Source organism: Triplophysa rosa, linkage group LG25 (genome assembly GCF_024868665.1).
Source record: "Triplophysa rosa linkage group LG25, Trosa_1v2, whole genome shotgun sequence".
Taxonomy (NCBI): Eukaryota; Metazoa; Chordata; class Actinopteri; order Cypriniformes; family Nemacheilidae; genus Triplophysa; species Triplophysa rosa.
In genome coordinates this window covers 9,101,729-9,129,164 of record NC_079914.1, presented here as the reverse complement: position 1 = coordinate 9,129,164, position 27,436 = coordinate 9,101,729, and the positions used below count along the sequence as shown (strand labels likewise).

Sequence of the window (27,436 nt, the reverse complement as noted above, 5' to 3'; positions counted from 1 at the left end):
GGTAACATGCTATGCCACAATAGACTGAAATCCTGAAGTACCCGCAAGGTCCTCCTGCCCAAGAAGGTCCGCCTGGCTTGTCTTAAGTTTGACAATGAACATCAAAATGACTCAGAAAAGGCTTTGGAGAAAGTGCTGGCACTGCTGTGAGACCAAAATTGACTCCTGTTTTTGGAGGGAGAGAAATGCAGACTATGACCCCAAGAACACCATCCCTACAGAGAAGCACAGTGTTGAAAACATTCTGCTTTAGGGATTTTTCTCTGCTACGGGCACAGGATGACTTCACCGCATTGAGGGGCTGAGGGACGGGCCCATGTACCGTAAAATCTTGGACAAGAACCTCCTCCCCTCAACTAGATCACTGAAGATGGGTCGTGGATGTGCCTTTAACATGACAAAGACCCAAAACATATTGCCAAGACAACCAAAGAGTGGCTTAAGGAGAAGCACATTAAATGTCCTAGCCAGTCTCTAGACCCTAGTCCTATAGAACATCTGTGGAGGCGAAAACTCCAATTTGCTGAGCAGCAGCCAAGAAACCTTAAAGATTGACAGAGGAGTGGAGTAAAATGTATCCTGACACATGTGCAAACCTGGTGACCAACTATCAGAAATGTCTTACCTCTGGGCCTGCCAACAAGGGTTTCAAGGGGACTGAAATGCAAATCAATTCATAACATTTTTTCCCCCTGATTCTTTTTTGATATTCTGTCTCTATCAGTTAAAATAAACCTACCATAAAAATTATAAACCCTTAATTTCTTTGTAAGCAGGGAAACTTACAAAATCAGCAGGGGATCAAATAATTATTTCCCTCACTGTACATGCTGTGAGAACAGTTAGCTTTTAGGTTTGTACGTTAGCATAGACTCACTAACTTAACAAGTTTTAGCCAGAGATACGATACTGAAGCACAAGATGACATTGCAGATGAAAACTATAACTTAGTGAAAATATGACAACCAGAAAATAAATGTTTTTGACTGGGATTGGAGTTGAATCAGGTTACTGCGCCCACATTTTGCTCTTTTTTGTGTGGGTTTAGGAAATTGAATAGAATAAAATAAATTCCATTTCTCATCCTCCCAGGACACCTGGTATAAGCTTCCCCGTGGGCAGCGCAATACAAGTGAATTTGTTTACTAAGCTGATGGAACCGGCGAATACAGAAACGTTGTTTGGAAACCATGTCACACTCCTCCGCAGGCAGGGTGTGTGTACCGACAGAACTCAGAACTTACAGAGTGTGGTTGTAACCATTATGAGGCTGTTCAGGTCGCAGCAGCAGTACAATTCGTCCGGTTAAGAGTTTAAATAGTTTTAGAGACATTAATTTAAGATAGAAAAACTACAAAATGTTGCTTTAAAATATCTTCTTTTGTGTTCTGCAAAAAAAAGAAAGTCAAAGAGAATGACAAGAGGGTTGAATTTTGGGCGAACTATTCCTTTAAGATTGTTTACTTACAAAAATGTACCTTTGTAACCATAGTTTCTGACACAATATCATAGTTACTCATCTGTATTTACAAACGTTTATTTAGCAATACCCGCCAGCTATTTAAAAATGTGAAAAAGCCAGAGAGCTTTCGACACTGATTTAAAGGGAATTGCATGAGTTTTAATGGCGAGTAGTAATAGTAATGTGTTGTCTTTTTGGATGTTATCGGGCGGATGGAAACCAATATGTAAGGGATAATGTACAGTACAGGCAGCCGGTTGTTATCGCAGAAAGCCCCAACAGTGTGATCAGGTGATCATTTGTATCCCACTAAAGGGGCTTTTTCCACGATAACAGCCGACTGCTTGTACATTATCCCGCTTATTACATGGCTACTTGGCACATGAGAAAAAAATAGAAATGAAATGCGAATTTGAAATATTTTATTAGCTAATTTTTACCGAATTTTTGCCGTTTACTTTCGGTTTTAAGGCAAGAAACGACGTTCAAATGTCACAAACAGGCAATTTGGTTTAATCGTTTGTAAATATAATGTCAAATATGTTATTAAAAGACATATTTATATATCATTTGTCAAAAAAACCTGTCAAAATGATTTGCTGCTTCCGGGTTACCGTGTGTTATTAGTTTTGAAAGGTTATCTGGGAATAACGAACCTGCAAATGTCGCGACTGCCCAATCGGAATCAAGCATTCCAACAAGCCGTGTAATAAAACACTATTAAATCCCTCTGGAATAAGGCTCAAAACACACTTACACAAAGGAAGCTTGTTATAGTTTCATAGTAAACAGCTGAGGGTTCATAATGGTATTTGTTATAGAAACCAATCGAATTTGTATTGTTTATTAAGCAGGGACAGGAAGGCATTCTGACAGGAAACACGGTTACAATGGTCCATTTTTATAAGGCCCCTCTGTCTTGCAGTACGTTGGCAGAGGGCACCTGGAGGACATTATGACAAGAGGGGTCAACACACAGCAGAGCGGCACATAAAGCATCAAGCGTGCAGCGAAGCCCATTCTTACTTGAGAAGGGCTAGAAATGCAGCCGGTTCCACATCTGGGAGCTCAATTTCGGTCGACGTTGTGGCCATGCCACCGTTGAACATGGCATCAAACACGGCACTTCCCACAGCGAGAGCAAATCTGCGGAGAGCAACGGGATCGGACTGTCAATACGGGCATTTGGTGATTTAACGTGGCTTTATCATCGCCGAACAAATGCCTTATGAGTTTATTCGACCGGATCTGATTTTAAAAACCATGCATGGTATTTACGTATGCATATTTACCATGAGGCTACAAAAATGCATACTTAAATCCTATAATGTGGCATTATACGTTTAATAAATAAAACTATTTTTTTAGTTTTGCCCAGCCAGCAATCAAGCTTCTATCCATTAGCTTGGATTAATGCAATACACATAAAAAATGAGTCCAGTAAAACATATAAACATACCGCTATTCATCCCTACCTGTGGGCTGGAATGCGCTGCACTCCCATTCCCTTCCCAACCAAAAAATGGACGTCACTTAACACTTCGTTGTTAAACAAAAAGGCAAACCTTTCTTTCACTGTACTTTTTGTCGCTTGCCAATTGTAGACCGGCTCTCGATAAACCAAAACCGAAGCCGGGCTGCTAGGAAGCGAAGAGACGGCGGCGGCGGACGCATCGGTTGCGGTAGATGTCGAGGATGAAGAAGATGATGATGATGTCGCCGTCATATTTGACGCAGCGCCCGTTATCGCTCCGCTCGCAGACGCACCGTGAGCCGCCGCGGCGCTCTGACCGACAGACTGCCGCGGAGGGTTCTGGGTGCTCGGCGCGATTCTCACCGAAGAATCGGCGCCTCCGCCGTTTTCCGGGCCCGACAGGGGGTTCGAATTCCCCGCGTTTCGGTTCATTCCCCCGGTCGCACCAGCCGCTCCCCCGTTACTTGCGGGCGAAGAGTGGGCGACGTTGCTCGGCGGCGCATTGCCCAGTGGACCCGAATTGGACAAGTTTAGACACGAGGATCGGCTATTGCTCTCACCCGCAGCCATCTTGGATGGTGAACACTGCAGGCTTCGCTGGAATAAACATACACAGCAGCGCATAACCAGAAACACTGGCCAAATGACTGCCTTCCCAAAGGCTTGATGATGGGTTGAATCCCATTGAGCTTCATTTAATTTGATTTCTTTTACGGCCTACAATTCATTTTAGTTGTCTTTTGATGTGATCTATATTGTTCAGAATTTATTAGAGATGTGTTTATGTACATTTACATTTTGTGGGGTAATTTTTTTATGTTTTATTCAAATTAAACCACATACGTCATATGAGAGAGAATTAGTGAAAATAATACTGTACACGGATTTCCAGTCACAATTACAGAATCAACGTTAATCGACGAAAATGAAGAATTCCCATAAAATATATGATGTAATGGTGTGCATACACAATATCATTGTGTTAGGTTTACTTAATAACTTTAAAAAAAAGTTAATAACAAAAAACACCTTAAAAATGTAACCCAGTTACAACTTTAGTTATTTTCATGCAAATAAAGCGCATGCTATTCGCCCCGCCCACCACGCCTCACAAACCAATCAAAACCATTAAGGAACTGTCTATCAAACCAACGTTTGCACATGAGCTAGCGTTTGAGTCAAGAAAACAGACAACAATTTAGGTAAGTCGAAATGTTATTTATAAACCGTACGAGTTTTGTTGAAACGCAAACAGTTATCAAGATAAATAATTATGTAGATACTATTGTAATGAAGACGCAATTTGTTTAATTCATTTAAGCTTAAACAGAGGCTAGTTAGCTCGCTATGCTACTTTAGCTAATAATAATAATTGGCTGCGTTAGTGCACGCTGATGTAGTCAGAAACCATTCAATTATTATCCAGCAAAAGCCAATAACTTTTATGCATGCGTGTTTTAAAATGCATTGTCTAATACGTTTATCAGAATAACAAAATGCGTATGAAATAAACAACCATCGATTATAGTGGCTGTCTTATAACTTGGCGTGCTGCCTATGTAGACAGCTTTTTTGCTCGCTCCCTTGATGCAGAGAAATGCTGCCGGGGTTTGAAATACCCTACATGTAGGCATTTTCTTCAACTTAAAAAATTAATAAAGGAACTTTTGTGTTGAGTAAAAATTTAGCCTGTTTTAGGACAGATGTTTTGTGACCTTATTGTAATTAAATGTTATTTAAAAAATATTTGATATTGTTTTTACTCACTATATTGTTTTATTAGGGTAATTATTTCAAATAATACAAAATAGTATGCAAATATAAATTAAATTGCTGGGTAATATATGTTTTTAAATGGTCCTTATCTGTGCTTAATTGTCCTAAATTCAGGATAAACATAATCTCTTCTTTTTGAAACATGACACTGAAATTTCTTGGCAAACTTTCTGAGATTCAGCGCATAAACTATATTTTATTTCATGGTTTTGTAATTCCTAGGGTCTTTGTTATGGGGGGTGTGAAGCAAGAGCAGAGTGATGCGCCTGCATCTAAAGATTCTCAACATATTGACGCACAGGAGGAGGTAAGACTATAACTTCTTTGACATCAATAAGCAACCATCATATGTCTATTATATGTCAAAACACAAATATCACAGCTAAATAATTTAATTATTGTAAGAGGGTTTGTAGTCTGAGTTCTATTTTCCTCATAGACCCTTACCGAATTTGATTCCTATCAATTCTCTCGCAGAGCAACCAATCATCTTCTCAGCCTGTTAAGAAGCGAGGCTGGCCAAAGGGGAAGAAGAGAAAGAAGGTGTTACCTAATGGACCCAAGGCTCCGGTTACTGGATACGTGCGCTTCCTGAATGAGAGACGGGAACATATCCGGGCTCTGCACCCTGATCTCCCCTTTCCCGAAATCACTAAGAGGCTCGGCGCAGAATGGAGCCGCCTGGCCCCTAACGATAAACAAGTACTGCTAATTTTACTAATGGGATGTGCACGGATAGCTTTTATGTCGGATTACAACGTAGATGTTTTTTACCTGTTTCAGAACTTGTTCCTTTCTATGGTTCTTTATCTTGATGTTTCTTATGATATTAACTATTTATTGTTTTAGCGTTATCTAGACGAAGCAGAAAGGGACAAAATGCAGTACGCTCGAGAACTCCGAGAGTATCAGAAGAGTGAGGCGTACCAGATCACGTGCGCTAAGGTCCAGGACAAGAAAATCAAGAGAGGTGCTTGTGCTCTACATGCTTAGTTCTTGTAATGTTTCTCTGTGTTTTGTGCATTACTGACTATTTTGTATTTAAAATGTAATACTTTCACTTACTTATTGTATTACCTTATATATGTAGCGAGTGTTTCTTTTTCAACAGAGGAGGTGACATCTGTCATAATCAATGCCAACAGTTCTGGATCAGCAGGTTTTAAGGTAAGTTCCAAAGGTTACACAACAGATATCGCAGGTTTGGCGGATTGCGTGTGATGTTCCTCATTTGTAAGTCGCTTTGAATAAAAGTGTCTGCTAAATGTAAATGTACCCACCTTTGCTTTTGTAATGGTTGTTTTCTATTACGAGGTGTGCCTTATTATCCTTGTAACCTGGCTCACGAAAAACGTTTCTTTCAGACTTCAGACCTCTCCACCAGATTTGATGTTCCTATTTTCACAGAAGAATTTCTAGACCAGAACAAATGTAAGTTGGGTATTTTAAAGAACTAGCTATAAGTGTTTAGCTGGTTTCTTATAAAAAACAATTCTCAGCACGAGAAGCGGAGCTGCGACGACTACGTAAAGCAAACGTGGAGTTCGAGGAGCAGAATGCGGTTCTGCAGAAGCATATTGCCGACATGTTCAGCGCTAAAGAACGACTGGAAGCAGAGCTGAGCCAAGATGACCTCCGCACACAATCGCTACAGCGCCACCTACTTACGATTAAACAGACACTGGTCAGCAGCCTGGCCACTGTGCCCCTACCAGGTCAGCATCACATGGTGGCTTCATATGCTAATGCCTTTTGTTTCAATAATATTAGGGAACGTAACAGATTATATAAATGCAACTTTTTTTAGGCACAGGTGAGATGCCATCTATCGGAACTCTGGACTCGTACCTGAGTCGCTTGAGTTGTGCTTTAGAGAGTAGACCGCACGAGCATCGCACGTTAGTTCTCAAGCTACAGGAGCTTCTTTCTCACCTTGACAGGTAAGAAATCACCCCTGTATGATCTTGGGTAATGGCCAACGCAGATTGTGTGACATCAGCTGCCTTTTAGGCCATTCAAATGACAGCATTGACAGAGAAATCAAATTGTGTCATGTTTTAACATCCTAATATTTGAACAGAACATCTTTCCATCTTTGTCAGTCTCCGACAAAATTAGTCTCAAACAGCAATAGTACAGTGTCCGTCATAGACATGCTATCAGAATTAAATTGATCATAAATCTGATAATAACATATTTCATCTTCCTCATCCACCTCCAGTGAGAAACTTTGAAAGAGTCTACGGTTGTGCTGCGATTTATGAGTTCTCCATCCGCTTGACCGAGGCCTTGGGAAGGGACTGTGACGTGGGGTTCGGTCGTGTTGCCTCGTAAGGTGCAATGCAGTTTCATTGAAAATGTGTAGCTCATATATGAGCTAATTCTTGTAATGCTGGCATATTCTAAATGCATTGGCATTAATCATCTAAAACTTCTGTTAATGCTGTTTTTATCATTACAGCTGCTCAATGAAATCCTAGAGTTCATGTAGAGCCATGGACAGCATGGTTCTTAAAAGGCATGCTAAAATGGTTTCAATATAATATTCTCTTTACTAACCAATTGTAATGAAATGTGAAAGTGTAGTATTTTATATTGAATGACCTAGATTCTTTTTGCACAGTGTTGTGCATTGCAAAAAAAAGGAAAAACACATTGTAAGTAACATTATATTTTTGAATGTGTTCTTTAAAGAAAATGTATTTTGGCAGTTGATGGATAGAAAAAAAGGCTGATCAATTCTAGAATTTAAATAATTTACACTGCTTAAGTGATGTACTTGAATGTTTTTTTTTTTTGGATTTCATGGAATTAAATTTTTAATATGAAAAGTTTTTTGGAAAAGATGTTGAAAAAATAAAATCTTGCAAAACAGCAGCGCTCCCCTTCTTTCCTGTAACTGGTTTGGGAATCTTATGTGGATACACATTCCACATTATTCAGTAGATGTCATATTCATATCCAGTAGAGGGTAGCATGGACCACACCACTAAAACAAGTTATATTGTATAAAACTGGGAGTGTTCCCTTGTGAAAAAGAATTATAATTCATTTTACATTACATACATAGTCTGCAAGTGTATGATGTCTAGTTATAAAAAATCTGTTCAGATTTTAAAAGTCGTGTAGTGTATTCGAGCCATTAGTAAAATTAGAACTTTACAAGTATCTACTAACATTAAAAGATCGCTATTCCATAAATTATCGAATTTATTATTATTATATATCGTATATTCGTTGTATTAAATTACATTAAAATTACTCAAAAGTTTGATTCTTTGCAGGTCTACAGGAAAGTTTGGGCCAAATAACGTTTAGCACTTATAGTAAAAGCACTTTAGTGCTTTTTTATCACTTGTTATCGAGTTACTTTTTAATAGAAACACACATTTTATTATTGCCATTCCAGAATAGGCACCTCCTAATTTATACAAATAACCGATAAGAAAAAAACCGAAGCTGTCCACGTTTTGGTCTGGAAAAGGCGAGGGAGGGAGAGGCTTCCGCGTGCTCTGCCGCTGTCATCGCTCGCTCGCGTGCACGAATCGGGCCGTGACGTCACGGTAGTAGCTGTCCTCGCGGCGGCGGTGCTGAACAAGATGGCTGTGCGTCGCGTTACGAGCGGCTGAAAAAAAGGAGCGCTAATAATCACGAATCGCGCGATCGACAGCCGTTTACAACGAGAGGCTGGCCGAAAAACACCCGCTTGTTGAATTTGATGGAAGAATCGTTATCTGTTTTTGTTTTTGACAAGAGTTTGATAGACGTTACTCAACGTCCGAAAAAAATCTCAGAAATCGTTTGTGTAGCAGTTTCCTTTGGTAAAATAACGCAACAGGGCGCGGATAATCATTGCTGAAGGTGTTTGTATTTGTGGTGAGAGATGTCACTGCTGTGTGTTGGAGGTAAGTGCTTTATTATGTCGTGCATTGATGCGTTACTGTTTTATGACAGTCAGCTGTTGGTTGTGTTTATGCATTATGTACATACATCATCAAATCTTTACTCTTTTTAAGCATTAAACATTAAATTACATTAGAATACGATGCTTTTTTTACTTTTGCACATAGCTTTGAATTGCATTTGATTATAATGCACGATAGTTCTCGCGCGCACGATTTTCAGTCCGATGCCGAATTAATATTATTTATTTGTCTTCTGATGGGTTATTATTAGTTTACATATATTGTATTTATGATTTACATTCATTAACAGTATGCGAACTGTAGGGTTTACTCTTCAAAATGTCACGCAATGTGAGTGGTCGAGATAGGAGTGCCGCTTCTGTGCCGATTGCATTTTGTATTGGTAGCCGAATAATTGCTTTCTCCTTCTAAAATGAGCAAGCTGTACATGTAAATGCTTTATCAATTGCATGCAAAGCGAGATGAGTGTGTTAAATCCGCCCTGTAGTCTATGCTTTAAATGCTAGCAAATTCAGGGGTGTGTTCACCTGATATTCCAAATGGAGCATTAAAGGATCCCCTGCTCAGGTGGGAACTGCTTTGATGTATGATATAACCGCTTTTACAGTAGAAAGATAAAACGGCATTGAAAAATTCTTGAAGAATCAACATTACACGAATCCTTGTCAAAAACGTTGTTTTCCCCATGGCTGTATGCATGCAGTTAATCTACAGTAAGCATACTGAAGGATTATATACAGAGGCATAGAACATTTTAAAAAAGGGAAATTTTGAATATTGGTGTCGGTCTGAATTCAAGGTTTGGAACATCTGAGCATCCAAGAAGCTCATGCAGGAGGCTCTTGGAAAGATATATAAAACAAAGGGATTGTCTCTTAAAATGTTGACATATTCGTGGCTTGATTGACGTTACACATTACATCTTTATTACAATTTTGTTATTTATTTGTTCATCAAGTTAAAATGTACATAATATATGCAAAATGGTAGTGTATTAGGCTATAGTGTAAGAATTAAGCTAACCTAAAGGTTGGGTCTTGTAACGGTTTCACCATTTTGAATAGTTCACTCAAAAATGGAAATTCTGTCATAATTTACTCACCCTCATGTAATTTCATACCTGTATAAATTACTTTGTTCTGATGAAAACAGAGAAAGATATTTGGAGAATGTTAGCAATTTTCAGATCTGGAACATCATTGAATTTAAATTATGGTCAAATATGCACCAGAACTGTTTGTTCTTCAGAACAAAACTTTTTTTTCTACTATGGTAGTCAATGGTTTCCCAGAACTGAACATTGCTAACATTCTTCCAAATATCTTTCTTTGTGTCCAGCAGAACAGAGTAATTTATGCAGGTTTGAAACAGGGTGGGTATGACAGAATTTTCATTTTGTGGTGAACTGTCCCTTTAAGTTTGACACAATCTTTTTCCCATTCTTAGTCCACTGTAAAAGTTTCCTGCAGTGGCAATTTATAATCATTACTGCATCAATAACCATTAATTGACATTTGAAGAGATTTTTTGTAACAGATACATTTGTTGTAAATATATCTTTAGAACAGTGCTTCTCAACCTTTTTGACTTCAAGGCCCCCCATCGTCCACAACAATAGCTGAAACCACCCAATAAAATATTGTGGAGCTTAATATTGCTAGAAATGTCGGTTTTGTTTTTAAAATGTCCGAACATCAAAAAGTAGTTTTTGTTGTTTTAGATTATTTGAATTCATTTTTATTTTAAATGTCTTCTGGTTATCTTAAGCCCCCCTTAAAATTCTTAAAATCCCCCTGTTTGAGAAGCACTGCTGTAGAAATAAAGAAAAATAAAGAAAATCTCCAATATTGTAAAGAGTCTGCAAAGGTCGGAAACCTCTATAAATCATAACGCGCATATACACTCAATTTCATAAAACCAACAAAGCTTTCTTTTGGTCATCTGTTTTTCAATAGTCTGCTTGCCCATGTTCGCCTGGCTCGGTTTATTTCCCATTTACGCGCCAGTAAATGTATCTGTTGTACTCTGGGTCCTGAACGATTCTGTAAACAGCGTTTTTTGAACACATCCCACATAGACACTATGATCCAAGCCGTGTCTGTCGCTGCTCTGTAATTAAACAGGCAGCGGATTCACAGCCAGTGTCCAGAAGTGACAGTGGGTGTGTGTGTGGGCGAGTGTCACATAGACTCTTATCACTCTCATCAACCTGAGCACATGTACAGTAAGACTTGCCTAAATCCCACTGGATGTGTTTTGATGTTAGCAGTGTGAAATTCCTCTTACATAACTATAATTTCTCCTCTTTCTAGTGAATTTTTTATGCGTTTTTGTACGCCGCCTTCAAACTGTATTGGTTTGTGTTTAAATGCATGCGTGCAGGCATTGAATCTAGTGATCTAAATAGCCTCAACTCATTAGTACCTCAGGGACTTCAGGTTTGGTTACATTCATTTGATATTAGTCTAAAGAGCTAATGTATAACTGGTATTTGACGTGGAGGCATTCGAAAATCGTTTAATGCTGGAAATCTTTATCTTCTTTATTCCGACATGTACATTAGTTTCACACCCCAGTTTATCACCGTTGGATTACCTGAAACACCTGTGTTTTTATTTCCTCGCTGTTTGTTGAGCTTTTAGCCCCCCTTCCCAAAAAAACCTTTCACTCACCCTAAACTTGGTATTTTTAGGATATAGCGCGCTCCACACAGAGATTAATGGAGCGCGAGAGTAAGAGGGGAAGAGATAGAGGCATCACACGTGCGTGCCAGCCACATGGCAGGAAGTGATGCGTGGGAGCAAAGAGAGGAAACCCGGGCAGACGCAGGGCATCTTAAGCGGGGGTGCAGCAGTTGTTCATTCAGATTCTGTTATCATGATTTTTCCAACAGTTTAATAGGGTTTTGTGAAAATGAACTGTTCTTGTTATTATTATCAGATTTTTAGAATGTGTCCATTTCGTTTTTAACTTAAAGACCGTGAAGGGTTACAGTGTTAGAGTTGATAGCTCTGGTTATTTTAAGGGCCCTTTAACTGTATGATGTTATCTGCTCGCACTGAATGGGGGAATATGAATTATGAATGGGAGCATTGACGTCACAGTGGCTTTTGAAAAGGAGCTCAGTTGGAGGATGGTTTTATTTAGACTTCCCCAAAGTAGAATTGACAGTGACTAACACTTTAGATAGCTATTTAAGACATTTTCGCTGCAGTTTCATGAGCATTTTAAAGGGATAGTTCACCCAAAAATGAAAATTCTGTCATCTTTTACTCACACTCTTGTCATTTCAAACCTGTTTGACATTCTTTCTTCCTCAGAACACAAAAGAGGATATTTTGAAGAACGTTGTTAACTGGCACCCATTCACTTTCATTGGTTTTGTGTGCACTCAATCAAAGTGAATGTGTGCCGGCGCTGTTCGGTTACTAACTTTCCTCAAAATATCTTCTTTTGTGTTCTACAGAAAAGTCAGAAAGTCAAACAGATTTGAAATGACAAGAGGGCGAGTAAATGATGACAGAATTAACATTTTTTGGGTGAACTATCACTTTAATGTTGTATATCATAATCCTTCAGAGAAACCCTTTTTGTTGTATCTTATCCGTGGGCTATGTATTTGTTGTTATTTGGCAAAACGAATACTTTCATAGTAAATTGCCAAGTTTTGTATTTTGAAAACCGTGTCAGTACTGTTTGCTTTACTTCTTACTTCAAACACAGGATTGTGTGAATTGACTTGTACGTTTTCGAGAACATAATCAAATCTATGAACTCATGTCAACAGCCTAAACAAAGAAATATATCTTACACCACTCTCTCCATGACAGAAGGTATATTATGGTAAACTTAGGTCTAAAGCCTTGAGGTATTTGCAAAAATGCAAATAAGCAACATTGAATCTCAAATGAGCTGCCTGATATGTGAAGTGTGATTATTTTCATTGCCTCTGTTATCACGTGTTTACATAAATGTCTTTCTTTATTACAGTGAAGAAAGCCAAGCTCGATGGACCGCAAGGTATACAGTTCAGTTGTTTCGTACTTTCAAAGGATGTTTTGGGTTTATTTTTCCACATGGCGAAGATGTACCGTGACTTGTGTTGTTTTCCGTGCAGAGAAATTCAACACTTACGTGTCGCTGAAGGTTCAGAACGTGAAAAGCACCACCATAGCTGTGCGAGGAAGTCAGCCATGTTGGGAGCAGGACTTTATGTTGTGAGTTCTTATCTGTCTAATGGATGAGTTACTGTACAATTGCACAAACTCAGTCCCATTGTCATGATAGTTAACCATAACCCTTAAAAATAACAAGGTAGGCAAATCCCAAGGAGCAATGTGGAGGTTTTAGCAGCATCTACCGGTGAGGTTGCAAATTGCAATCAACGGCTCTCTCGACTGCTCACGCCCCCCTTTCGAAGCACTACGGTGGCTGACACAGGACAAAGATGTTGTTGCATTTTCACTTCTTTGTCGAGGGAGATAACGTATTTACGAAACATGCTCTGTATAGCAGTTTGTCCGTATAGGGCTACTGTAGAAACAACATGCCGAATTCCACGTTAGAGGACCCGTGGTGTATGTAGATAGAAATAGCTCGTACGAAGGTAATAAAAACATAACAACAGAACAAAGATTTTTATACAGATATGGAACAATTTGAGGATGAGTTAATGAAGACAGAATTTTCATTTTGGGGTGAACTGTCCCTTTAACACCATAGAATCATGACTACTCGTTTCACATGGGTTAAAGCACTTGCATTTTCTTTAAAGAATGTCCAAATGTAGGTGCTTTTAAATCTATACACAAGAGCTAGTGTTGTAGAAGAATGTTCAAAGGCATCTTTCTTGAACTCTTGCCAGCCTCATCTTAAGTCATCCATAATCTGATTTAGTTCCTCCTTATCTTTCGGTCTAATGCGTCAGACCATTTCAGCATCCTTAAGATTAGCCCCTGTGGTCAGTAGAAGAGGGATTGGGTTTAGTATCAAAGCCGAGGCTATTATTAGGATTTGGTAAAGCTTCACTTGGAGTGTCACTAGAGATGCCCAAAGCACAGATGCCATTGTTCAGCCCTGTTCCATGTTAGATTTTTCTTGTTTTATATTTCTTCAAACCATTATTGTCTTATAATCCTATCGTGTTCATTCAATGTATGCTTTTTCTTTGTCATTCGCTCTTAATTTTCCCCATCTCTATCTTTATCCAGTGAAATTAACAGACTGGATCTGGGCCTGACAGTGGAGGTATGGAACAAAGGTCTGATCTGGGACACCATGGTTGGCACGCTGTGGATCCCTTTGAGCAACATTCGCCAGTCAAACGAGGTACAGCCCAGATGGCCTGCCTGGCGCCCAACAGCTTGCTACTTTTCTCATGCTCTGTAGAGCTACATGTGGAGATCGGTAGCTGAAGCCTGGCATTGGCTCTCATTGCAAACACTCCAGAAACCTTTTGCTTTTAAGCTCTTTACTACTTAAAATCTGAATTTGCAGGTATAACGTCACGACTGTTGTATTACAGGAAGGACCAGGACAATGGATGACTTTAGACTCTCAGGTCATCATGGCCGAAAACGAGATCTGTGGCACCAAAGATCCCACCTTCCATCGAGTGCTTTTGGACACACGATTCGAGCTCCCATTAGGTGCCCTTGTGTTTTTTTTAATCCACTCTTCTGCATCTATCCAAAGTTCTAGTGCTAACCCATTGTTTTCATACCTTCCAGATATACCAGAAGAGGAAGCTCGATACTGGGCCAAGAAATTAGAGCAGCTCAATGCCATGAGGGATCAAGATGTGAGTCTCTTCATTCGACACCAGTCTTGTTGTGTTTACAGTCTTCCCCGGAGCCCAAGGGCAGGACATGCTTTAATTCACTGACTCTGTTGGATAGACATCTGAGGCCAGAACACTGTGTTTTCTTGCCTTAGCTCTCTCCTGAACTACTTACCCGTTACAACAGAGACTCACAGGTTTTACCTATCCTGATAGACTCAGTGTGTGTTTCTTGTTTGCTCGTTTTGCAGTATGCATACCAAGAGGAGCACGAGAGACCGCTTCCGATGCCCTCAACCCAGTGTTGTGAGCTCTCAAATATTACACTTGTTTAAATTGATATTTGTCTCCTCCTTCCTTCCTTCCTTTCTTCCTTTCTTCCTTCCTTTCTTTCTTTCTTTCTTTCTTTCTTTCATTCTTTCTCTCTTTCTTTCTTTTATCCTTTCTTTCTTTCTCTCTTTCTTTCTTTCATCCTTTCATCCTTTCTTTCTTTCTCTCTTTCTTTCTTTTATCCTTTCTTTCTTTCTCTCTTTCTTTCTTTCATCCTTTCTTTCTCTCTCTCTCTCTCTTTCTTTCTTTCTTTCTTTCTCTCTCTCTCTCTCTCTCTTTCTTTCTTTCTTTCTTTCTCTCTCTCTCTCTCTCTCTTTCTTTCTTTCTTTCTCTCTCTCTCTCTCTCTCTCTCTCTTTCTTTCTTTCTCTCTCTCTCTCTTTCTTTCTTTCTTTCTCTCTCTCTTTCTTTCTTTCTTTCTTTCTTTCTTTCTCTCTTTCTTTCTTTCTTTCTTTCTTTCTCTCTCTCTCTCTCTCTCTCTCTCTCTCTCTCTTTCTTTCTTTCTTTCTTTCTTTCTTTCCTTCCTTCCGTTCTTCTTTCTTTCATCCTTTCTTTCCTTGCTTCCTATCTCCCTTCCTTTCTTTCTTTCTTTCTTTCTTTCTTTCTTTCTTTTTCTTTCCTTGCTTCCTTTCTTTCTTTTTCCTTTCTCTCTTTCCTTCCTTCGTTGCTTCCTTCGTTGCTTCCTTCCTTCCTTCCTTCCTTCCTGTCTGTCTGTCTGTCTGTCCTTCCTTCCTTCCTTCCTTCCTTTCTTTCTTTCTTTCTTTCTTTTTCTTTCCTTGCTTCCTTCCTTGCTTTCTTTTTTCTTTCTCTCTTTCCTTCCTTCCTTTCTTTCTTTCTTTCTTTCTTTCTTTCTTCTTCTTTGTTTCTTTCTTTCCTTCCTTCCTTCCTTCTTTCTTTCATCCTTTCTTTCCTTGCTTCCTATCTCCCTTCCTTCCTTTCTTTCTTTTATGCTTTCTTTCTTTCTTCTTCTTTGTTTCTTTCTTTCCTTCCTTCCTTCTTTCTTTCATCCTTTCTTTCTTTGCTTCCTATCTCCCTTCCTTTCTTTCTTTCTTTCTTTCTTTTATGCTTTCTTTCTTTCTTTCTTTCTTTCTTTTTCTTTCCTTGCTTCCTTTCTTTCTTTTTCCTTTCTCTCTTTCCTTTCTCTCTTTCCTTCCTTCGTTGCTTCCTTCGTTGCTTCCTTTGTTGCTTCCTTCCTTCCTTCCTTCCTTCCTGTCTGTCTGTCTGTCTGTCTGTCTGTCCTTCCTTCCTTCCTTCCTTCCTTCCTTCCTTTCATATTTTCTTTCCTTGCTTCCTATCTCCCTTCCTTCCTTCCTTTCTTTCTTTCTTTCTTTCTTTTTCTTTCCTTGCTTCCTTCCTTCCTTTCATATTTTCTTTCCTTGCTTCCTTTCTTTCTTTCCTTCTTTCTTTTTCCTTCCTTCCTTCCTTCCTTTCTTTCTTTCTTTCTTTCTTTCTTTTTCTTTCTTTTTTTCCTTCCTTCCTTCCTTTCTTCTTTCTTTCTTTCTTTCCTTCCTTCCTTTCTTTTTTTCTTTCTTTCTTTCTTTCGTTTTCTTTGTTTCTTTTTTCCTTCCTTCCTTCCTTTCTTCTTTCTTTCTTTCTTTCTTTTTTTCCTTCCTTCCTTCCTTTCTTTTTTCTTTCTCTCTTTCCTTTCTTTCTTTCTTTCTTTCTTTTTCTTTCCTTGCTTCCTTCCTTCCTTTCTTTCTTTCTTTCTTTCTTTCTTTCTTTTAACTCCCAAATTTATGGCACAGTTTATCAACCTGGATTTTTAAAAAGATGCCTGTTCATGGTTAGATAGAGACATTTGTCAGCCAAAGCTGTATTTTTATCAAAACTTCTACTAACTGCTTAAATGTTTGGTCATTTTTCATTAGGTAACTGGAGTCTATGGGGCGACCAGCAGAGTAAGTAAATTTATATTACTTAGTTATATGGGTTCACTTATTTTGGGTCTGGAACAACATTCTCATGATCAGAATCGTATTTTAGGTTTAGGATTGATTTTCTGAAGACTTTAAGGATCAGGGCCCAGTTGCAAGAAACCCCTTAGGGTAAGAAAACCCTTAATTCTAATTGTAACAGTATTTTTACTAAGGGTTTTCTTGTAACCGGTACCTGATTGTTTGATTGGAATGCTATTCCAGGACCCTGCTTGGGTTATTGCTAATTCCTTTGTGCTAATTATTTTGTGCTTCTTCTTCAGATGATGATCCAGACAGCGCTGTTGATGATCGAGACAGCGACTACCGCAGCGAAACCAGCAACAGCATTCCACCTCCATTCTACACCACCTCCCAGCCCAACGCATCCATGCACCAGTACCCCATCCGAAACATGCACCAAGGCTCGCGCTACAACGACATAAATGACTACGACTACGATAACCAGAGAGCCATTAGGTAAATGACCGTGGAGCCCCACCCCTTTGCTTCCTGGGAATTGTATAGTTACTAATGATAGTCTAAATCTGTAATCTTTTACTTTGTTGAGTGACAATTTACTTTTATTCTTTTGCATTGGTCACAATATAAAAGCCTTGGATGAAGCTCATGTACACTTCATGGGTTTGGAGCCAGACTGTCTGTGATTTGAATGCAGCGTTTCCCATCTATTGCTCATTTTGGCCGAGTTCAAAACGAGCTTCAATTTCCTGTTTATTTTGTCTTGCATTATATTCCTGACATTCTTCCATTGCATGCTGGGATTAGTGCATTCCAGAGACTGGGTGCTCTGAGACCCTGTTCCAAATGGTACCTTGTGGTCCTCTACACATTGACTGTACATAATGTGCACCATTTGGGACAGGGCCTCTTTCAAAGCTTCCTAAACCCTTCATAAAGTCTCACTAATGGCCATCGAGTCTCTTAGCAGCTTGGTTATCCAATGCCTTCGGTTGGGTCATGTTCCGTTCATTGAGGTGAGATGAATAAACAGAATAAAAAAACATTACTCATGCTCCTCCTCTACCTGCCTCCCCTTCCCTCCCACCAGACGCTATGATAGTTTAGACTCCGCCACCAACGGCCGCAGCGATCTCGATTCGGCTTCCGGCTCGAGCAGGCGGACCAGCCGCCAGTACTCCTTAGACAGTAGGCACTCGCTCTCCGATAGGTGGGTCTCCTACACCTCCATCCTGTTCCTCCTTCTTCTACTGTTGTTACCGCTCCAGCCTGTGAATCCGTCCCGCTGTGATGTCGTGGAATTGGACTTGTCTGGTCCTGTGATATCCTCGCTATGCTTGCCATGCATGCGCAACAGTCCTTCTTTTTACATACATGGTCTTTTAATATATATTTATATATATTTGATCTGTGTATTGTATAAGGGTGAGCGGTATGACCGATAGATTATATCAAAGTAAAAAAGATTTTTGTATGATGAAATATGCGATTTATTGCCGTAATTATTTTTGCTGGTACATAATTTCTTGATGTCTGTATTTTTAAGTCTTACTCTTGTGTAAATAATGTAAAGTTGTCCTGTTGTGTAAATAATGTAAAGTTGTCCTGTTGTGTAAATAATGTAAAGTTGTCCTTCGGTATAAACAATACAGCGAAATCTCTACGCATGTCTACCGTCACACGGTATACTGTACACTATATATACCGTCATACCGCCCAATCCTATACTATGTCTATACCTTATTATATATGTACTGTATCTTTGTCCTTATGATTGCTGTATATTTGTGAATAGCTTGTCACGTGTTGTTAGGTAACCGACTTATAGGTGTCACAGGGTTTTTCTTCTGTCTTTTATACCGTGTAATTGGAATTCGGTGCAATCGCCGGTGGGGCTCCACTGGGTTTGGAAGAAACAGGGTTTTTTGTGAAGTCTGTTATTTGCCTGCTTTATGCCTGACAGAGTCTGTGAATAACGCTGTAATTTTGAAAGCCTAGCGTGCTCTAATTACATATCCTTTAGACACACTATGCTCTGTGTGGGCAGCAGGCGGGTCCGTGTGGATGGCTGTGACAGAGGCCGGAGAAATACGCATCAGTGATTTACATTTAAGGTGTCACAGGAAGTCTATGTGGCTCTTTTTTAAATGAGACTTTTTAGTAGATGTGTTAAGGAGGAAAGAGAAAGTTGTGCATGTGTGTGATTTTTCAGTTTTGTGCACTTTGGTGTGAGACAACAGTGTGTGACAAGCAACGTGTGAAATGTACACTCACCATGTGCCAAATGTAGAATAAAAACCTGACCTAACCTGAAATAATGATTTTCCAGTTGGCTGGTAACTTTATTAGGAACGATGGTATTGTGTATAAGTTCGACGTGTGTGTGTGTGCGTGTGTGTGTGTGTTTTCCATCGCTCTTGTATTCCTCTTCCTTATCTGAAGACGTTTCTTGGCTCTAAGCCTATAATACACCCTGTCTCTTTTGCTGCTGGTTTTTCATCCATTACTAAACCTTACATCCCATAATCGATAATGTGAAAGTGTGTGTGTGTGTGTGTCAGTGGGTGTCAGCTCCTCTTTTCTTTCTTATTCTCTTCTCTGACTCTACATCAAATTGGTCTTTGTTTGAGGTGCCACATGAAGATGCTGTTTCTTTTTTTGTCAGCTCTGTTCCATCTCTTTCCTTCACTTTCTTCATGTTTGCCTTTGTTCTGTCCTTTCTTGCTTCCTCCTTGATATGTCGTCTTATCTTGCCTTTGGTTACGGGATTGCGAAACAGGTTTTTTTTATTTTGTAAATGTCCGATTTCTCTTAAAAGAGCTACAGGGTTGTCACTTGATTTCTCTACCATCTTACCTGGTGTCATTTATCAATAGAAATAAAAAGATATTTACCATTGAAAAAATACATTTAACATTTCAATTAGCTTAAGTTGGTGTTGTGGTCCAATTGGTTTTGCTCAGCTTGCCTATGTATCTAGGTAGTTAGTTGGTCTTGGAGCCAAAAAAAAGCCTGACCCCCCTAACACAGTCAAAACCACACGAGCAAAACAGCTTAATCCAAGTCTTAAGCGTCATTGTCCTTTGTGGTTGGTTGTTTCTTCTTTCTTTGCCTGTTTACGCCCCAGTATACCATCAATTGCCTACTTCTGTTTTGCTTTGTAACTGATCATTTTTTACTCCCGCAGCCCCACCGGCAGTAGCCGCTATGCCTCATCAGGCGAGCTGAGCCATGGAAGCTCCCAACTCAGTGAGGAGTTTGGCCCCGAAGACGGCGAGAGCTTCAGAGGATCTGGAGACTTCTACGACGAGAACGACTCCTACCACTCCTGCCATTCCTCTGTTAGCTACGGTAAAGACTCACCCGTCTGGGACCCAGACGAACCACAGGGCGTCTACAGTGATGACGGAGAATACAACAAAGATGGAGGTGAGGAAGGTGCTCTCTACGTTGATGACGTTGAGATCTATGAACAGGACGAAGGGGATTATACTTATGAAGAAGAGGAAGAGGGAATGGTGTATGAAGAGGATGAAGACCTTTACCCATTGGATGGAACACTTAGTGAGGAGCAGGAGCCATCCTATACCCCCACCTCAACCAGCATGGCCCCAACACTGGCACCTGAGGCACCCACCAGCCGTCCACCACTGGAGAAACAGGCTTCAATGCACCAGCAGCAGCCTTCGCAATCTCAACCACCATTCCAGACTATGGACCCTAAAAAGGAGTCCTCAGCCCCACAACAGCTGCAGGATGTCTTTTCCAAGGTGCCCCATACTACGACCCCACCTCGGGTCTCAGAATTGGAGCCGTTTGACCATTCAGAGAAGGTCCAGATGCCTGCAGGCAACTATGAAGAAGAACAAGTGCCTACCCCTGTCACAGAGGTCAAGCCTGAAACCGAACAAGAGAAGAAGGAGGTTCCACCTGAGAGGTATGCGATCGTGTGGTCTGAAGTCCCGTAAAATATTGCTGGGTGGAAGTTAAATCTTATAATATTGCAATCTTTTCCAGCATACCCAAATTGGAGCCACCAGTTGATCCTGCTGTAAGGGCCAAAGCCAACTGGTTGCGACTCTTTAACAGAGTTCGACTTCAGCTGCAGGAGGTACGTAATGCCTGAGCACATGGGTCGTATATTTGTTTGGTCAACTTCTGCCAAGCTTTTAGTAATGCAGTATAATCTTTAAAATCTGCATTTCGCCCACTACTTATGTCTGTTGGGTCCATTCTGTTCGGCAACATTGGGTCGTCTTTAGTTTGTTTTGTGTTTTGTCTATTTCTTTGTCTCGCCTGTCTTTTCCCTTCATGTCATTATTACTTTTAGTTTTACTTCATTGCCACATGTTTGCAAACCAAGCGTTTGTTTTGACATTGGTTTTGAGGCTTTCCCGTGCCCCTTTTTGTGTTCCACCCCATTCGTTTTAGTTTTCTATGTGTTTTTTCTTTCAGTTTTTTGTCATTGCCATAGCGATTAACACGCTCTTCCCGGCTTTGCCGAAGCGGGACAAGCAATCTGAAAGGTGGGTGTGGCCACGTGTGGTTCTGTAAATGCTTTTTCCTGCGGCTCGCTTCCTCCAACACACTCGTGGAGACATGATGACAATATAACTATGATGGAGATAAAGTGAGTCCATGACTAATGTCAATGAGACAGACTGCAGGCTGCTTTAGCATCCAATTAAAGCAGACTATTCTCTGTAATAGATACGATACTACTGAAATGACTTTGTGAGGTCTGAATGGATATTAGAGAGAAGTTTGATATGGTTTAAAGGACAGATTGAATTGAGATATGTGAAGCTTTGTTTCTGATCTCACTTCTTGTCCGCAGGCTCGAGGCGAGATTCCGGGACTTGCGTCACTGTTTTTGCAAGCAGGGTGAGCATTGTGAAGTAGCACATTTTCATTGCATCCTAGAATTTATTCAAGCATTAAGCTTTGGGAAGAAATGTATAAATTAGTCAAAATGTATGAGCAAGATTGAAGGGAGTCTCGTCTTCAAAGCATCACATTTTGGTAAAGATCTGATTTTAAAAGAGAGAGAGTTCACTTACTGTACATTCCACATACAACAAGGTAGATTTTTTTAGAATTCAGTTAGTTTTCAATCATACATTAAAAGTATAAAAAATAACTCTGCTCATTTCATCCTCAGGCCTGGAGGTGCTCTCTACAGCATAGACAGCATGCCTGACCTTCGCAAGAGAAAGGCCATCCCTCTCGTCCGAGATCTGGTGAGTCACGCTTCCACAAAAACAATTCTGGATCCACCATCAACTTTTCAAAAGCTCTTCCATATGTATTACTGTGTTTATTTTGGGAAGCACTCAGAAAGCCTTTGTCCAGACACTGGAGTTCATAGAAACTTCCGTGGCACATAAGTTTGTGTCACAGCTACAGGGTTAGACATTATTAAAGCATTAGTCAGCCTGTCTGGCCTTCGACTGATGAGTCTTCAGTGGTCCAGACAGCCTCTCCTGTGCAATCCTATTAGTTTTAGAATCTGTATTTCATCTTGAGCTGACTACCCTGCTGACCTTATTTTGGCTCTCTATTTCCGGAGTTCATTCTGTAGAGGATGATGCTCAGTCTGTTTTAGCCTGTATTTGACAAATGTGATAATACATGAATTCACCCTATTTACTTTATTCAACCACCTGTCATTTAGAATTCACATTTCAAAAACGATTTCTGAATCCAACATTGATTTTGAATTACTTTAATTTATCGCATATATCGCTGCTGTCCTTCTGAAACCTCGTATCTCTATATTTCGTGATTTATATTTTTTGCCATAAATCATTATTATTAGTCACTCTTCATGTTTGTCACTGGGTTTTGAAAATAACTAACCAATAAAAACTATTTAAAAGTGCATGTAAACTTTGACAACACAGTTTTTAATAATTTAGTATAGTGTTTTTTCTATTTGGACATCCAATGTTTCAGAAGGACGCGACGATATGTAAAATAAATTTCACAACTCAAGTACTTGACAACTTACTCATATACCGTAAAGTGTTGTACATGTGTCAGTTACATTTCCTTCAAGACTGACAGGAGAAATTGTTGCGAGTTGATAAAACAACTGAACGAGAGCCAAAAATTAATTCAGTAGCTGACGGCTGTCGTGTAGGTCTGGCCACAGTTCTTCAGCCAATAACACTCCTGGCAAGCTTTGCTGGAGAGCTGTCAGAACAAGCAACGGCACCAGACTGTCTCTGACTCTCTGCACTCGAAGATGAAGGAGAAATTACCATACTGCACTAAAGACTTCTGCAGTTTGTCTGTTTTAATCCGACTTACCGTCACCCACACCGACTTTCAGAGTCAGGGGGCAAAGTGCTGACTTGAGCAGAATTAAAATGCATGTCAAAAACAATTCAACCAAGAGCTAAAATTGTTTCTTCGTGTCTTTCTGTGTTCACACTTCTTTTTGAATTGTTTATTCTTAATCCTGCATTGAGCCTTATTCAGGCTGCATTCACCCTTATTTAGTTAAATATTTGTTATTGCCTATACTTAACTACTGAAAATACTGTATACTATATTACATAGTAGCTGCTTTGATACAATGCAATATTGTGAAAAAAACATTAAATAATTATTTTATTTTTTAGAGCTTTTCACAATATTGCACTGTATCAACGCAGTTTTACAGTAAACACAGGGAAGCAAATTACAGCATTATTAATTCATTAACAAGAATGTAAAATGTATGGGATATATGATATTATTACAAAAAATAACTATTAAATATCAATAAAAATCTCATATATAAAACGGTATAATATTGAAACATGTCAAAAATGTGTATATTATTAATGCTTACTGTAAAAAAATGTCTGTAGGACAATAATTGGAATGTTAAAGTAATAGTGCTATTTAGATGCAAACCAGTATTAAAATATAGATGTAAACCAGTATTCAAAGCATTTTAATAGAGCAGATCTTTGCCAAGATTCTCATTTTTTCATCTCTTTCTTATTTCAATGCCTCAAACTTCTGCAGGCAATGGTAAGTACCAAAGTCTAAGATAATTAAAAAACATAAATGTTTTTACTAATTTACTTTAAACCTTTCTCTAGTATAGAGAAAGCATTTATTTTTATAATAATTGTATTTTTTTTACTATATTTAATTTCATTATATATTTCTTATTAATCTCATTCTCATCTTTCCATTATTCTTGGTCTTCAAGTAGAATTGATAATTAAACTGATAAAATACCTCATAGTTCATTTATTCTGTAGTAATTCAATTCTGAAACAAACGCATACATGCTCTCCTGTTTTATTTTGCGTCCTACAATGTTGGTTTTCTCTTTTAGTCTCTTGTCCAGAACTCTCGAAAAGCAGGCATCACTTCTGCGATGGCCTCCAGCACCCTTAACAATGAAGAATTGGTATTTCGTCCTGTTTCAATTTGGACATTCACATTTCACCACTCGGAGCAATTTCCATTTACGTGTTGATTTGTTGTTTTGTATTTTGCAGAAGAGTCACGTCTACAAGAAGACCCTTCAGGCGTTGATATACCCCATTTCCTGTACCACCCCACATAACTTTGAAGTCTGGACGGCCACCACACCCACCTACTGCTACGAGTGCGAGGGGCTTCTGTGGGGCATCGCTCGGCAGGGCATGCGGTGCACCGAGTGTGGGGTCAAATGCCATGAGAAGTGTCAAGATTTACTCAATGCTGACTGTCTGCAGAGTAAGACAGCTTTGGTTTCGGTTCTTTTTAGCTTTGGTTACCTTGAAGGAGCTGTGTGATGATTTACATTTTGTCTGTCATCCACAGGAGCAGCAGAGAAGAGCTCCAAGCACGGAGCTGAGGATCGCACGCAGAACATCATCATGGTGTTAAAGGACCGCATGAAGATCAGAGAGCGAAACAAGCCTGAGATCTTCGAGCTGATTCAGGATGTGTTCGGAGTGATCAAAGCCACGCACGTGGCACATATGAAGCAGATCAAACAGAGCGTTTTGGACGGAACGTCCAAGTGGTCAGCAAAGATCAGCATCACTGGTAATAAACCACTTTAGCTAGAACACATCTTAACTCATAATTTGAGGATAAACTGTTATTATTTTTTTATTCCTGTTTCCAGTTTTATGTGCTCAAGGCCTGCAGGCGAAAGACAAAACCGGCTCTAGTGACCCCTATGTAACCGTCCAAGTGGGCAAGACTAAAAAACGAACCAAGACCATTTACGGCAACCTCAACCCTGTGTGGGACGAGAGCTTTAATTTGTAAGGAAACTACTTTTTTTTAGATTACAAAAGTTGTTGGGTTTTTTTTCAGAGTGTTTTAACCCATCGTGGTGCAAAATCTTTATCTAGCGAGTGTCACAATTCGTCCGATCGGATCAAGGTGCGTGTGTGGGACGAGGACGACGATATAAAGTCGAGAGTAAAGCAGAAGTTCAAACGGGAGTCTGATGATTTCTTGGGTCAGACTATCATTGAGGTGCGAACTCTGAGCGGTGAAATGGACGTCTGGTACAATCTAGGTAAGTAACCAAGCCAAGTAACAAAGTCTGTCATATTTTTGTTCAATTCAATTAAAATAAATTACATAAAATAAAATTCAATTCCTTAAATTCAAAGCAGATCATTTAATATACAGACGATAAATACAGATATAGCAAGAATTGTTAGTTATTATATAGCAATGATATATCATATATAGCAATAATAGTTAATATATAAATAAATTATATAATTTCCCTATATGTTCATACATATATATATATATATACTGTATAACACACACAGCCATGAAAAAGATTTAGAGGCCACTCCAAAATTATGTTCAGTTCAATTTGCTATTTGTAGGAATGCGTTTAAGTAAAATGATCATTTTTGTTTTATTCTGTGAACTAGTGACAGAATTTCTACCAAATTCCAAATAAAAATGTTATTTTTTAGTATTAAAAAAATAACCAAAAAGATCCAGCATATAAAACAAGTTCATATTCACTTTTAAGCAATACAACTGTAATATTTGTACATGTCTTTAGGAAAAGTTCAAAAATATTTTTTATGTGTTATCCTTTTTTATCATAGTTGTCATGTGTCTTGTCATGCTGTCCGTCTTTCACATTGCTGTTGGATGACTTTGTCACTCCTAAGGTTTGGTTTTGTTGAACAGACACTGGACTCGAACGGCCACAATACATCTAGAAATGCTGATTAAATGAACATTTGGAATGGTCTCTTCCTTTTTTCTACGACTGTATAAATAAAAAAATCTACTTAATATTACAAGTAAATAATATGACATGGAACTTTGTGAAATTGTTCATTATAAGGAGTTTTGTATAAACCAATATTGGGTTATTGGGGTTGTTTATTTTGTTTTGAGAGACTAATGCTAACGATGATATTATGGCCTTTCAGACAAGCGAACAGACAAATCGGCCGTATCGGGAGCCATTCGTATGCACATCAGCGTGGAGATCAAAGGAGAAGAAACCGTGGCCCCATATCATGTCCAGTACACTTGCTTGCATGAGGTCAGTCATTTATTATCTAGCTCATGTCTAATTAAACTGCATAATCCCTGCTTCAGAGAGCTAATTATATCAATGACCAGTGGATGAACACCTTCTTTCGATCTCCCCACAGAACCTTTTCCACTATTTAACAGACATGCAGAATACCGGAGTGGTGAAGATACCGGATGCCAAGGGTGACGACGCCTGGAAGGTTTACTTTGAAGAGACGCCCCAGGAGATCGTGGACGAGTTTGCCATGCGTTACGGAGTGGAATCCATTTATCAAGCCATGACGTAAATTGTCACACAGTCATTTCGAGGTCACACAATAGCGATGACTGATATAATCAATAGTCAATAATGTATATGTTTGGTTTTAGACACTTTGCATGCTTGTCGTCAAAGTACATGTGTCCTGGAGTTCCCGCTGTCATGAGCACTCTGCTAGCCAACATCAACGCTTACTACGCTCACACGACTCAGGCCACCAACAATGTGTCTGCCTCCGACCGCTTCGCTGCCTCCAACTTTGGGGTGGGTGCTTCAGTCAAAGTCGAAAAATACTTTGAGCATTCTGTGTCTGGTATTTAGACAGGCGTCTCGCTCGCATCCGGTGGACTTTCAACCCCGCCCACATTCAAGTGCAATGTCAGAAGCCACACCCACTTGGATGTAGGCGGAGTTTGATGTCTTGTGGGCCGGGTTGGATGTTCACCGCAGGATGCAGCGAGATAACTTGAATGTTTATGGTCTCATATTATTGGTGCTGCTTCTGCGCAGAAAGAGCGATTTGTCAAGCTTCTCGACCAGCTCCATAACTCACTGAGGATTGACCTCTCCATGTACAGGGTATTGTGTCAAACAAGGTTTCTAACAACATTTTTTAAGTAAAACTTGTCGGCTTGATGAATTGACAATTTCGTTTTTTGTGTAACAGAATAATTTTCCGGCCAGCAGTCCTGAGAGGTTACAAGACCTCAAGTCCACTGTTGATCTACTGACCAGCATCACGTTTTTCAGAATGAAGGTCTTTTTTTAATGCTCGATGCTAATAAAAAGATAAATGCCTGTTTCAACACTTTTCTGTCAAAAGTCAAAATCTGCACAGAAATCGACGGTGAACTTTTCTTCATAGGTCCAAGAGCTCCAGAGTCCTCCTCGTGCCAGTCAGGTGGTGAAGGATTGTGTAAAAGCCTGTCTCAATTCCACATACGAGTACATTTTCAACAACTGCCACGAGCTGTATAGTCGAGAGTACCAAACTGACCCGGTAAGTCGACCTTACGTG

General features: G+C 39.5%; 3 protein-coding genes across 6 annotated transcripts in view; 2 read left to right on the top strand and 1 right to left on the bottom strand.

Moving 5' to 3' along the window:
- Positions 1-3,688, bottom strand: part of btbd2a (BTB (POZ) domain containing 2a) — an 11,094-nt gene extending 7,406 nt beyond the window's left edge. The window contains exons 1-2 of one of the 4 annotated variants that reach the window (XM_057325576.1): positions 3,028-3,688; positions 2,489-2,608 (exon numbers count right to left, since the gene is read on the bottom strand). In XM_057325576.1, coding sequence (XP_057181559.1) covers positions 2,489-2,608; positions 3,028-3,560 — 653 coding nt within the window. In that variant the 5' untranslated portion in view covers positions 3,561-3,688. Of the gene's footprint in view, positions 1-2,488; positions 2,609-2,937 lie in introns of all 4 variants that reach the window. The other 3 variants (XM_057325575.1, XM_057325577.1, XM_057325578.1) reach the window with 3 other exon arrangements.
- Positions 3,689-4,025: 337 nt separating this feature from the next.
- hmg20b (high mobility group 20B) lies at positions 4,026-7,580 on the top strand. Its single transcript, XM_057325579.1, has 9 exons — positions 4,026-4,138; positions 4,935-5,019; positions 5,190-5,414; positions 5,562-5,682; positions 5,824-5,879; positions 6,077-6,143; positions 6,212-6,427; positions 6,520-6,652; positions 6,934-7,580. The coding sequence occupies exons 2-9, from the start codon at positions 4,945-4,947 to the stop codon at positions 6,944-6,946; spliced, it is 906 nt and encodes a 301-aa protein (XP_057181562.1). The 5' UTR covers positions 4,026-4,138; positions 4,935-4,944; the 3' UTR covers positions 6,947-7,580.
- A 687-nt stretch (positions 7,581-8,267) lies between these two features.
- Positions 8,268-27,436, top strand: part of unc13a (unc-13 homolog A (C. elegans)) — a 37,945-nt gene continuing 18,776 nt past the window's right edge. Inside the window, exons 1-26 of the mRNA XM_057325115.1 lie at positions 8,268-8,617; positions 12,629-12,658; positions 12,756-12,855; positions 13,849-13,966; positions 14,163-14,286; positions 14,368-14,438; positions 14,669-14,723; positions 16,614-16,643; positions 16,943-17,138; positions 17,731-17,850; positions 19,828-20,577; positions 20,658-20,751; positions 21,478-21,524; positions 21,802-21,880; positions 23,658-23,663; positions 23,977-24,051; positions 24,143-24,362; positions 24,450-24,677; positions 24,760-24,901; positions 24,992-25,161; positions 26,051-26,166; positions 26,279-26,442; positions 26,529-26,682; positions 26,929-26,997; positions 27,086-27,175; positions 27,284-27,418. Coding sequence (XP_057181098.1) covers positions 8,596-8,617; positions 12,629-12,658; positions 12,756-12,855; positions 13,849-13,966; positions 14,163-14,286; positions 14,368-14,438; positions 14,669-14,723; positions 16,614-16,643; positions 16,943-17,138; positions 17,731-17,850; positions 19,828-20,577; positions 20,658-20,751; positions 21,478-21,524; positions 21,802-21,880; positions 23,658-23,663; positions 23,977-24,051; positions 24,143-24,362; positions 24,450-24,677; positions 24,760-24,901; positions 24,992-25,161; positions 26,051-26,166; positions 26,279-26,442; positions 26,529-26,682; positions 26,929-26,997; positions 27,086-27,175; positions 27,284-27,418 — 3,405 coding nt within the window. The 5' untranslated portion in view covers positions 8,268-8,595. The remainder of the gene's footprint in view (positions 8,618-12,628; positions 12,659-12,755; positions 12,856-13,848; positions 13,967-14,162; positions 14,287-14,367; positions 14,439-14,668; positions 14,724-16,613; positions 16,644-16,942; positions 17,139-17,730; positions 17,851-19,827; positions 20,578-20,657; positions 20,752-21,477; positions 21,525-21,801; positions 21,881-23,657; positions 23,664-23,976; positions 24,052-24,142; positions 24,363-24,449; positions 24,678-24,759; positions 24,902-24,991; positions 25,162-26,050; positions 26,167-26,278; positions 26,443-26,528; positions 26,683-26,928; positions 26,998-27,085; positions 27,176-27,283; positions 27,419-27,436) is intronic.